Source organism: Eurytemora carolleeae, unplaced genomic scaffold, assembly GCF_000591075.1.
Source record: "Eurytemora carolleeae unplaced genomic scaffold, Eaff_2.0 scaffold836, whole genome shotgun sequence".
NCBI lineage: Eukaryota > Metazoa > Arthropoda > Copepoda > Calanoida > Temoridae > Eurytemora > Eurytemora carolleeae.
In genome coordinates, this window is record NW_019397983.1 from 65,499 (window position 1) to 78,841 (window position 13,343).

The following is a 13,343-nucleotide window of genomic DNA, read 5'->3' on the forward strand; positions in this document are numbered from 1 at the left end:
ACAACATGAGTACACGATCAGTAAAACTATTCGGATCTATGAGTACACCATCAGTAAAGTTGTTAAGATATCTGAGTACATGACTACAAGATCAGTAAAACTTTTAAGATATATGGGTACATGAGTATACAAACAGTAAAACTGTTAAGACATATGAGTACATGAGTACACGAGTTCAGTACAACTGTTTAGATCTATGAGTATATGAGTACACGAGATCAGTACAACTGTTTAGATCTATGAGTACATGAGTACACGACCTGATAGTACAATATCAGTAGAAACAGAGGAGAAAGTTGAAAGTGCTATACAGGTAAAAAATGAACTTATTATAAAATGTCAAAAAATATTTATTTAAAGGGACTGTAACCGTAATTTGATGTGTCCGTCCATGCAAAGATTTACAACCATACCCTTGAAACCTTATACTGATTAAACATTTGGAAGATGACTTCGTTTTTCTGACTCAAAAAGTGTGTTTATGAATTTGAGATTCTTCATTGCTTCTTATAAGCAAGAAATGCACAAATCACTTTCACAAAAAATATCGCAAATGAAAATAAAACAATAAAATCTAATTTATACTTAATCAGGTAAAGCTGTTGTAAATCGGAAGGTCACTTGAAATCACGATCACAGTCCATTTAACAGAATTAAAACTTTAAAAAAAAGTCAAAAGAAAATATATATAAAAAAATTATTATTGTAAAAATATGTTTAGATCAAAACTTGACAAAAAAAAGAAATTAATCAAATTTATTTTTCTAAGGAATTGTTTTGGAAACTGGTAGAGTTGAGAGTGCCACCGGAAAACGAAAGGTACAAATTTTTGACTAATTTTTGTATTTTTTTCTAAAATTGATTCTTGATTTTAAATGAAGTTTTAACCTTTTCTTTGAAATAGTCTCTTTTAGATGAAGGTTTTCTTGAATCTACACCGTGTCTAACAAAACATCACAGTTGATAAATAGTTTTAAAAGTCTTGTTCAGTATATATTTTGATACTAAAGAGTATGATAAAATAATAATAAAATATAGAAAAATTGATTTCAAAGTAAAATGTAAACATTTGTTTAACGAATTAAATTGCGAAAAGTCTTTAATATCTTATCTAGTATAGGGAAGAAGACATTCAAAACGATTAACCAACTGTTATTTTTTGTGGGACACCTTGTAGCTAACTTTCTAATACTGACATTGTTTGTCCACTGTACAGGATGACTGTTTTAATTCATGGCTGTGCTGATTTATCCAACCTTCACTTCTCTTACGACGAGTATTCTGGAAGGCCAAATCAGGTCAGGTTAGGTCAGAGGTCAAATATGTCATAATAGGTCAGAAGAGTAGGCCATGCTAGGTAATGTTAGAGTTAAAATAGGTCACAATAGGTCAGACACCTAGAGTTGGTCATGCCAGGCTTGGCCAGAGGTCAAAAAGGTCTTAATAGGGCAGAAACCTCGAGTAGGCCATGTTAGGTTAGGTCATAGGTCAAATAGAACATATAATAGGTCAGACACCTAGAGTTTGCCATGTTATGCTAGGTCATAGGTTAAAGGGACTATAAAGGAAAAATGAAATGGGGTGTAGGATGAAACCTGAGAATCTCAGGCGTTGATGCTCCTGTCTCGAGAAGTTGATATAAAACTGTGTTTAAATTATATGAAAATTCATATATATGCAATTTTGTATAAAAGTAGTAGTTTTAACAGATCATATTCAGCAAATACGCAACCAATCTAAAAACTATTATATCCCACAGGAGCCTGAAAATCTTAGGTTTGGTCCTATCATAATAATTTAATGTTTATTTTGCATTCTTATTTGGGTCCGATCGGTTTAGCCGTTTTGACGTTTATTGAATTAAAATAAACAAACAATCCAGCAGAAAAGCAAAGTAAATATTTAGATTATTGTAGCATATCAATTGTTATTGTATTATTATTAATTGTTATTGTATTATTATTAATTGTTGTAGTATCTTATTTATCATTACTGTATTATTATTAACTTGCTGAAGTGCATGGCTTTGCCCTTGGAGTTCAAAAAAAAAAATTTGAAAAAAGTCAAAATTAAATATTTGTGAAAAAAAACTTTGAGTCTTGTTTATTTAAGATTGTTTGGGTAAAACACTTAATTGGGAACAAAATTAAGAATGGTTCAAGATGTTGCCAAAACAAATAGTTTGCTAATTTTAGGCCCACAAGACGTGGTTTATAATTTCCTTTTATAATCTCAGCTAAAAATGGGTTAAATTATTGAGAAGTGAAAATTTGTAAATGAAATATTTGAAGTCTAGTGGTCAAAGGCCTTTCTCAAGTCCGAATGTGAATGTTTATTTGAGTTTAAAAATGTTGATGAAAAAAGGCAGATATTGAATATAAAATATTATAAAATAAAACTGCAATGTATGTAGTGTTGTATGTATGTATGTCACCCTATATTTGCGTACTCACTTCATCACTGAAATATAAATAATTTAGGATCTGGTTTATCAGATCAATATTTTCTAATATAAAATTATACTTCGAGTTTAATATATAAATCGGTTAGAAGAAAATTCAGAAATCCGCAAAAATATTAACAAAAATTCCGCAAGCTTCTCTTCGACCAGCGACACAAAATCAACGGATATTAACTATCAGAAGGGCTACTACTAGTAAACTCTTTATTTTCCCTAAGATATTTATATATAAAGTTGTAATCTTTGTCCGATCATAACTCATAAACCCCTTAAATGATTGGCCAAACATTTGATTGGGGAACTTGGTAGAACCAAAGAAATTGTCTAATTTTATATAGTATAAAACAACAAAGTACAGTGGTTTGACTTTTACGAAAAAAGCTTAATTTTAAGGCAAAGCTTTTAGTCTTTATGAAAAAATCCTTAAAAATCCAAGGTATTATTGCCAATGCTCTAAATATAAAAGTAAAATTACAAAGTAGCAAGATACCCAAAACAAATTGTATTGTACGCAGTAAACACCCCAACAACCTTGTTAAGGTGGTTCAATGCGTACAGTTATGAGCATTATATTTCTAAATCTATAATTTTATATAAAACTACGTGTCAACAAAATTTCATTTCTACGACCTCGAGCTTTCAAAATCTATGAAAAGATTTCAAACAATAAAATTTTTCACATTGTAAATCTGTCTTCAATAGGATTTCATATTTCACTGTTGGTTTTCAAACAATGGATTGCAGTGTATCCTAGATATTTTATACCAGGACAAAGAACGATAAAGAAAAAAATACAATAAAAGAATAAAAATTGTTTCAAATGTTTTGCTGGAAAATGTTATGAAGACCTTTAATCTTCGGAATTAATTGAAATTATCTCACTTTTGAAGGATTTCGTAAACCCTTTAATAATAAATAATATTTTTCTCATCCCTGTTTTCTATTATGATATTTATAATGGTATCTGTGGTTTAATGTCTGTTTCCTGGTTCAGGTAATGGATAATCCTGGTGTGGTATTAACCCTTTAGTTTAGATTATACCCTACTAATAGTATCATAAATCTTAACCATAGATTTAAACCTTCAACCTAGAAATATCTATCTCTCTAGGTCCTACAGGCTACATGTCAGAAATAAAGTCAAATTTATCCTTTCTTTGTATCCTTTAAGCGTAACCCTCCATGCTAAGAGCACAATACCCGATTCACAATGGTACCATTTAAACCTTTGACTGTTCATCGATTACAGAGATCTCTGTGTGTAAATCTATTGAATACCGCTTGAATTCCAGTCAAACTCGGTGCATATGGCGTACAATGTGAATGAAAAACAACTCATGTGTAACTTGTGTCTCTTGAAATCCCTTTACGCTAAAGAAAATTTTTGTTTTCTGGCAGGTCTAGAAAGTGATTATTAATTATCAATTATATTCCACAGTTTTAATAATAATAACAATAATACTATTGCGTCAACATGTACCTTTGGACTGTTTAAAATCTTCCTATTCCACAGTTTTATAGGTTCAATTGTAAAAATGTTGATATCAGTATAACACAATTAATATTAAAGTCGAAAAGTTTAATAAGTTTTTTTTCAGGCAAAACTGACGGATTTAAGTACTGTTTCAGTTAGTAGCCCTGTTGTGGATATAGGTAATATTTACGCAGCACTAGCTTGTCATAAGTAAGATCGTTCATTTAAATCGTTCGTTTAGTAAAAAAAAACTATCGTCTTTTTAAGCAATTTAAAAAAAAATCTTTCAGTGAAAATAAAAGTCTTTCGGTTGAAAGTTTTGATCGTAATTGTTCTGTCTGATCTAAAAAGGTAAACGATACTTCACGATTTTTAATTCGAGTGTTCGAGAAAGATGAAAGGGGATATAGACTTACGGCGAAAAATTATCGATAGTGATCGCTACTAATTTTACTTCTATCTGTTGCGTCTATAAGGAGAAAATTGTTAAAAACGACTCTTACCGAAGAACTATAGCGTCCATAAAAATTCAGAAAGTTGCAACACTCGACTTGGATCGTAAAACAATCAATTTAATTCAAAAAAAACATTTATTTAATTATTGACTTTACACATATTCTGAGGAAAGTACACCGCTAAATATTCTTCTAAAAGAAAAAGAAAGTCCAGTTATTAGACAGAAGGAGTTTTAATCTGATGGAAGAAATTTGCCCCTATTGTCTTAAAACTGGACATTTAAACTTCTGTTTATAAGAACATTAAATGTTATATTTCTTCCTCAAGTTTACATATATATACAGAAATACCACTCAGGAAGTTCAGGTTTTGGCCTCAGAAATACGATTTAGATTACTTTTTATAATATTAGATTTATGCTTAGGGTACTTCCTGTACAGTAGTGTAGATCCTACTCTCATATCAAGCAATTATGTTGCTCTTCTTCAGAATAATAATAATAATAATAATAATAATAATAATAATCATAATAATAATAGTAATAATAATAATAATAATAATAATGATAATGATAATAATAGAAATAATGATAATAATAATAAATCTAATAACGATAAAAATAACGAAAATAAAAGTATGTGATATGATAATATTTAAAATAGCACTAGAAAAAGAACCCTGACACTGTTATAGAATATAAAACTATAAAGTTTGTTAAAATAAGTTATTATTCAAAAAAACTGTATATTGCTTTTGCAAATACTTGAAATTGTATTTGCAAATTAATGCTTTCAGCCTGTCTGCCTTTACTTGTGAATACACTATAGTGTATATAAACCTGTACAGAATATAATCTAGTATTTAAATTCTATTCACCACCTTCTATCCGCCACATAAATTTAAACCAGAAATCTAATTAAAATTTTCGGGGATTTCACTAAATTAAAAAAAAATTGCGATTTACTGACTCTCTTAAATAGTATTTCAAAATTTCAATTCTTATCCAACAAAATAAGATACAATCCGTCAAAGAAATTTGCACATTTTTAGTTTTTCTTTATTACACATCAGATTATTTAAGATTTTGCATTAGTTTTTTTTTGCATATTTTAAATGGTCAAAGGCTTTTCAAAAATGTATATTTTATCATTTTTTGGAATTTTTTTTGGCGAACATGTTTACTATAGAACTGGATTTTGCACAAAAAAACAATTTTTGCTAATTTTTTGCAGATTCTAAAAGTAGAGCATAAGAGCTTTCCAATGATGTATAATTTGTCATATTTGGACATAAAACATGGGATTTAGAGGAGGGGTCAAGTACCCCTGCAGCAGGAATAGGGTTAAACGTTTAGAACAATATACCTGAAAGCTTCAGTCCTATTTTTGTTCATTACATTATGAAATATAGTAAATACCATTATTAAACCATTATACTCCTTTCATACGTGTGCTAAAGTCCAAATAATTGAAACTTGAAGGTAACAATTACTTGTTCTTGTCAGGTTGCTCAAGGATATAGATTTCACCTTCTCATTTTGTCTGGTCAAGCGTGACCGTTACAAAACAAAACCTCTTTAGCTTTGTCTATGTCTGTAATTGAAAGATTTAACGAAGACGATTTCTATCGTTTTTTATTGGTCATAACTCTGTAATTACAATATGATACTGACAATAAGATTTTCAGAAATGCATTTTTCAGGCATATCACACTGCACATTTAGAGGCGATGAAAAGCTTTGGAATGCATGGATACGAAATAGAGTTTGAGACTTTAGTTTTAGAATATAAGGTTGGACTACTTTTTATACTTTTTTCTTAATTTCATTAATTATAAGAGGGAAATCTGTGAAATTCGTTCGACTAGGCTATAAGGGCGCTTCGCGCTCATCTTCTATTTTAACTTTTATTTTTTGCTTAATCTTTTAGCTTTTTTTTTTCGATAAAACAAAAGTAAATTTCTTTTGTGAATTTTCAGTTTTTTCATGGATTTCCTAGATTTAATGAAAATTTAAAAATTCTAAGCATCCAAAGACCTTTCCTTTGGTTATATGAGAACCCATTAAAAATGTGGGCCTGATCGGTTTACTTCTTTTGACGTTTATTGGTCACAAACAAACAAACACCAACCGAGACAAGCAAAGTATATATATACCAATTTCGTGATTTTATGATGTGAAAAGCTTAGAACCTCAATTTCTTTTGTGGAAATAAATTGGAAATGAAAATAGTCTCATTAATATAACAAATTTTTCTTTATAATTTTCATAACACCCCCCCCCCCCACCCTATGTTTTCTCAGTATTTCTTTTTTAGAAGAGAATAGACTACGGGGTTATGTGGGCCTGTCTAGTCAAGCCAGCTTTATATATCGTACAAAAGGTAATTAAAGATTTTAATTAATTAATGTATACAAGATGTAGTTCAACTACAGTTGCCTCTGAGTAGTTCAACAAGATTTATCTCCGAGTACTTCAACTATATTAATTTCCGAGTAGTTCAACTAGATTCATCTCCGAGTAGTTCAACTAGATTTATCTCCGACTAGTTCAACCAGATTTATTTCTGAGTAGTTCGACTAAATTTATCTCAGAGTAGTTCAACTAGATTTTTCCAAGCTGTAGAGGTTCTTTGAATTTTTTCCTATGATAGTAAACAAACAAAACTATAGCCAGCTAAAGGTTGAAGGGCCCTGGGACTTCATATTTGATGTGTAGCTTTTTCGTTAAAAATCTATATGAATACTATTTTTATTAAAACTTAATAATCTACATCTAGCCAAGGGCAAAGTTAAGGAGTCTATTGTCATGGCTAAATTTGTCGAGGCCAGCCCATTAAAAAACAACTAGACCTCTAACTTTAATAATGACAGTATTAAGGCAAAAAATATGCTGGAGAAAGTAAAAAATCCAATTTTACAGTTTTTGACACAAATTAAAATAGGACAAACATTACTTTATATCCATTAAAGGGAGTGCTCGCGAAAAATGAAAGGGGGTATAGGCTTAATGCGATAAAAAAGCGCGTTTGATCGCTGCTAGTCTTACTTCTATCTGTTGCGTCTATAAGGAGAAACTGGTTAAAGACGTCTCATACCGAATAACTTAGCGCCCATACAAATTCAGAAAATTGCATCATACGACTTAGACCGTAAAAAGACCATTTAATTTCAAACAAATCATTCAGATATAGTGCAACCTATAGTCATCGATTATCTTTCGCCACATTTGTATATAGTTTATATTTTATAATATTTAATTTTTTTAGAAGACGTTTTAGAAAAAATGTGAGTGGTCTGCGGAATTCTTAGATAGTTGCGCAAGCCGCAAGAGAAATAATCAAATTCAAAACAAATTAATTAAAAAATATTAGAAAATATAAAATATATACAAATGTGGCGAAAGATAATCGATGACTATAGGTTGTAATATCTGAATGATTTGTTTGAAATTAAATTGATTTTTTACGGTCTAAGTAGTATGTTGCAATGTTCTCAATTTGTATGGGCGCTAAGTTCTTCGGTATTAGTCGTTTTTAACAATTTTCTCCTTATAGACGCAACAGATAGAAGTAAGATTATTAGCGATCAAAAGCGCTTTTTTATCGCATTAAGCCTATACCCCCTTTCATTTTTCGCGAACACTCCCTTTAATGAGAAAAGCTAATTAGATTAGTTCTGCTACTTTTTCAACAAATTTTGAAATGATCACTTGCTTTTTGTGATTATTCTATTCTACCGATCATTAATTTGTTTCTATTTTGGTATTTGTAAAACTTCAATTTAGTTTTAAAAATCTGCTTTCTTCAGGTGTGTCCTAAAACTAGTTTGTTCAGGTGTGTCCTAAAAACTAATTTGTTCAGGTGTGTCCTAAAACCTAGTTTTTTCAGGTGTGTCCTAAAAACTAGTTTGTTCAGGTGTGTCCTAAAAACTAGTTTGTTCAGGTGTGTCTTAAAAACTAGTTTGTTCAGGTGTGTCCAAAACCTAGTTTGTTCAGGTGTGTCCTAAAACCTAGTTTGTTCAGGTGTGGCCTAAAAACTGTTTTGTTCAGGTGTGTCCTAAAAACTAGTTTGTTCAGGTGTGTCCTAAAAACTAGTTTGTTCAGGTGTGTCCTAAAAACTGTTTTGTTCAGGTGTGTCCTAAAAACTGTTTTGTTCAGGTGTGTCCTAAAAACTGTTCAGGTGTGTCCTAAAAACTGTTTTGTTCAGGTGTGTCCTAAAAACTGTTTTGTTCAGGTGTGTCCTAAAAACTGTTTTGTTCAGGTGTGTCCTAAAAACTGTTTTGTTCAGGTGTGTCCTAAAAACTGGTTTGTTCAGGTGTGACCTAAAAACTTGTTTGTTCAGGTGTATCCTTAAAACTAGTTTGTTCAGGTGTGTCCTAAAAACAAGCTTTCATCCAAAGAACCCTTGACTCAGGAGGAAACTAGTTTAGGTTAGTTATGTTTTAATTATTCTTAACATATTTTTTTTAAAATATTAGTTTAAACGAAATTCTATAAAGCAGAATATATCAGCTGCAAATATTTTGACATTTCTCTTGTTCTAAATCTTCATTTTCTTGTTGTTGCTCGTTTTCGGTCAATTTTATTTTTAATTTTATGATATTAATTACTGATTTTTTAAGTATTGCTAATAATATGATGTTATAAATTAAGTTATTTTTTAATAGTTTATTATTCAAATATTAATAGTTTAAGCTTTATGCATTTTAGCATTTTATGTCTTGTTGTGATTTGTAAAAGCGCAAAATCGAGCGTTTTTTTGAAAACTTTTTATTTTCTTTTGCAATCAAAGTAATTTAAAGCAATTAAAAATTGCGAATTAAAGAAATTTAAAAAAAAAATTAAATTACAGTTTCATAGGATTTTTGCTAGATTCTGACGTGTGTATTTTGCTTAATCAACTACACTGATCATTGTTATTATTAGGTGCAGTACGTGGAAAAGGGATATACAAATAAAGAAATATTTCGTGGATAAATTAGATTTTAAGATTAAATCCTTATTTAGATATAAGCTAATGTTGTTAAATTATATTTTTTAACACGGTAATGTTTTTAGCTTGGTTTAAAGATTCTATGTTGATTTTTTAAGGCAAACAATAGGTTAAATAATTATTTATGACAAAGTGTGGGTAATCGGCGAAAATAACTAAGAGTAACCTGGGAATCGCCAGGTTTCCAAGCTAGTTATTAAATAAGGAAATTTTACTCATAATTAACCATCAAAATATATTTTCATTTTAGATTTACGGTTGGACAAATCCCAGATACCATTAGACCTGAAACTGACCGCTAACCTGGCCAAGCTAAGCCAGGTCACTTATTTACAAAGGACTCTTTGCCACAAACTCTGATTTTATAATTCCTATTTCTTTACATTCCAATGTCGCAGACCTTAGAAATTTCAAACTATGAACTATGTTAGATCACAAAATCTGAGTTTTAAATATCAAAGGTTTTAACCATGAGGTTGCAAAGATATAGGAATTAGAAAATTTGTGTTTGTGACAAAGACTCAATGCCTTTATAAAAGTACAAATGTTGGTACAATCAGACGATCCATATCATTATATACACCATTTTGTGATTAGCTGTAGTAAATGCTATACTCTTAAAACTTGAACCCAAACTGTATCAGTCCAGGTACAACCTGTCTGCTATCTAAGTCAACCAGGACCAGATCCATACTGCTACAATTTCGTAAACTACCACTGGGCGCGATCTCATTAGCTATCAGTGTCAATACAGACCTTGCTATTAATCGAGCTCTCAATGCCACAGAGGGACACAAAGGTAGCTATCAAACATGCTGTCAGTGTCACACAGGGACACAAGCGTAGCTATCAAACAAGCTCTTAATCAATCTATACCAAATACCAAGGTATGATCTCAGCCCGTATGTTTCAATGAGGACACAATTTCTCTACACTGTAATCAAAGCGGAGTTTCTATATTAACTGATCTATTTAGAAATATCTATAGGTTGCATCTAAAGTTCCAATACATATTCACAATATTACGCAGATATATATCATCATATTAAGCTAATCACAATACGTAGCTAGTCTAGTCGCATTAACAGTTTTGCGCATTTAAGGATTAACGCAGTTAGATCCTTAGTAAATGTAAAAAGTAGTTTATATAGGTATGTTCAAAGAGATATATACTTATATAAAAAATCCTAAATTTGAATGAACTGGATCTGAACTGAACGATTGTTAAGTTTATCATTTAAATATAACAGTTAACAGTTGCACATTGCTTAAAGTGTACTCCATTCTTTTGGAGTAATTTTACCGTTTTACTTCTTATTCCTGGTTATTGATAGCAGTTTGCAAATTGCAAACTTGTCTAATACAATTTTGCGATTTTTCCCCCATGAGGTTAAATTTAGTAAATTTCATTGGATAGAAAATATACATTTACAAATTTTCTTCAAACTGTTTTAATTTCAAGGAGAAGAAAAAGTTTCCCGGATTTTTTTTATATCCTTGCCCAGCTAATAACAAAAAATAAACATTTCAAAAATACCAAAAATCTTATTTACGCCCAAAAAAACACTTAAACCCTTTTTTTAACTCACTCTTTATCAATACATATAAATAGATAAGATACATTATGTAAATAGTTATGTGCAGTATTTACTCAGGATTAAATTATGATTATAAAAACATTTTTCATTTCGTAACATTTTCTAGGTCTGCTCCTGTCCTTGTTCCTATACTGCTGCACATAGTGTTACAAGAGATATTGTTACAGACAGTTTAGAGGTAAATATTGTTACAGTTGGTTTACAGGTAGATATTGCTACAGTTAGTTAAGAGGTAGATATTGTTACAGATATGTAGATATGTTAAAGTTAGTTTAGAGGAAGATATTGTTACAGTTAGTTTAGAGATAGATATTGTTACAGTTAGTTTAGAGATAGATATTGTTACAGTTAGTTTAGAGGTAGATATTGTTACAGTTAGTTTAGAGATAGATATTGTTACACTTAGTTTAGAGATAGATATTGTTACAGTTAGTTTAGAGATAGATATTGTTACAGTTAATTTAGAGGTAGATATTGTTACAGTTAGTTTAGAGGTAGATACTGTTACAGTTAGTTTAGAGGTAGATAGTGTAACCGTTAGTTTAGAGATAGATATTGTTACAGTTAGTTTAGAGGTAGATACTGTTGCATACAGTTTAGAGGTAGATATTGTTACAGTTAGTTTAGAGATAGATACTGTTGCATACAGTTTAGAGGTAGATTCTGTTGCATACAGTTTAGAGGTAGATACTGTTGCATACAGTTTAGAGGTAGATACTGTTGCATACAGTTTAGAGGTAGATACTGTTGCATACAGTTTAGAGGTAGATATTTTTACGGACAGTTAAATCTGTTGACTGTAGATTGTAGATGAAAGGAAAAATTAATAATAAATTAATATCTAATAATATGAAATATCTTTTCAGGATTTGACCAACAATGTAGCTGCTGTAATCAACGGGAAATCAAAGGTTAAACTTTTTAATTCTTTGTTTTTTTTTCAAAGAAGAAATTAAAAAATATATATTTTTTAGGGGTTCAAAGGATTTGACTGTAATAGAGGAACAAAAACTTCGATGAAAAGGTGAATTTACAAAGCAAGAATTTAGTTTCCTTCATAAACGATACAAAAAGCAATGTTATAATGCAAGGAAAGTTAATTGCGGTCGCATACATATTGAAACCAGTTCTTTCTGGGCGGAATTTGTAAACAAGAATTGATGCATCAGTGTTCATCTAGTATCCGAGGAGGTTAAAAGCATTACATTTTGATAATTTTGATAATTCACGTAATAGTTTCCTATAACCAGAATATTTCATTGATTTTTTTTATGTGAAAGATGGATCCCATGTCATGCTTCGACATCCGTCTTGTGTTTACATTACCGCCCAGAGATAGTACATTGCAGTAAAAACGATGCGCACACCTGAAATAACTTTCCTTGCATTATAACCTTGACAATTAGAGTATTTATGACCTCCCTAATTTTACTCATGGGGGGGGGTGTAATGGACTGCTGCACCCCCTTGAAACCACCCAGGTGCTTGCATATTAATTAGTTTTGGTTCCAGGTCATTTTTCCGATTTGGTTCTTAAATAGCTATTTAGGCTGTGAGGCTAAGAATCTGCTTTTATATTGGTATTTCTGTAATTTATGACCAGTATTATCTGAAAAGAAAATGTTGCATTCTTTGCAATTGCAACATTTCATGCATGTACTATATATGTATTAGGGGATAAATAATAAAAAAAATACAAAGTGTAGTTTTACGGAAATTTTTAATATTACAGGATTTCCCAAACTAAGTAAGTAAGTAATTAAGTAAGATCTATTAGAGATAAATCAAGACCATAATACATATTATAATATGATTAACATTCTCATAAGAATATAATTGAATATATCATGGGTTTTATCACAGATTAAGATAAAGTTTTATCATAGGGAGTTTAATTTTCTCTGCATATAAGGAATAGCAGATTTTCTGTATTTCTCCGTTCTAGCATAGTTGACAGGAAATAGTTCAACGTTCCGTAGCTGGTGGTTGTGAGTGACTGGTTCTACCGGGAATAGGGCAGAACTACAAACTACATGCATTGTATAGGACAGTCTGTACTCTGTACTTTGTTGGTTTACATGGTTCCATAAACTATAGATTACCATGATTCAACATTATAGAAGATTTCCTGGTTTATGAGGGGTAGTGCAGAGGTGGAGGGTAGGGTAGAGGAGAGGTAGAGGGTGGGTGGTAGAGGAGTGGTGGAGGGTAGGGTAGAGGAGGGATGGAGGGTAGGGGTGTAGGGTAGAGGAGAGATAGTGGGCGGGGGTGTAGGGTAGAGGAGTGGTGGAGGGTAGGGTAGAGGAGGGATGGAGGGTAGGGGTGTAGGGTAGAGGAGAGATAGTGGGTGGGCTATCAAACAT

The 13,343-nt window shown here is 31.0% G+C and overlaps 1 protein-coding gene across 2 annotated transcripts in view; it reads left to right on the plus strand.

The window, feature by feature from the left end:
* Positions 1–13,343, plus strand: part of LOC111716519 (uncharacterized) — a 36,528-nt gene that overhangs the window by 22,533 nt on the left and 652 nt on the right. For both annotated transcript variants that reach the window (XM_023492000.1, XM_023492001.1), the window contains exons 11-22: positions 236–313; positions 770–819; positions 1,217–1,298; positions 4,060–4,114; positions 4,816–4,875; positions 6,088–6,182; positions 6,707–6,772; positions 8,759–8,819; positions 9,633–9,703; positions 11,087–11,158; positions 11,847–11,891; positions 11,955–12,004. In XM_023492000.1, coding sequence (XP_023347768.1) covers positions 236–313; positions 770–819; positions 1,217–1,298; positions 4,060–4,114; positions 4,816–4,875; positions 6,088–6,182; positions 6,707–6,772; positions 8,759–8,819; positions 9,633–9,703; positions 11,087–11,158; positions 11,847–11,891; positions 11,955–12,004 — 785 coding nt within the window. The remainder of the gene's footprint in view (positions 1–235; positions 314–769; positions 820–1,216; positions 1,299–4,059; positions 4,115–4,815; positions 4,876–6,087; positions 6,183–6,706; positions 6,773–8,758; positions 8,820–9,632; positions 9,704–11,086; positions 11,159–11,846; positions 11,892–11,954; positions 12,005–13,343) is intronic.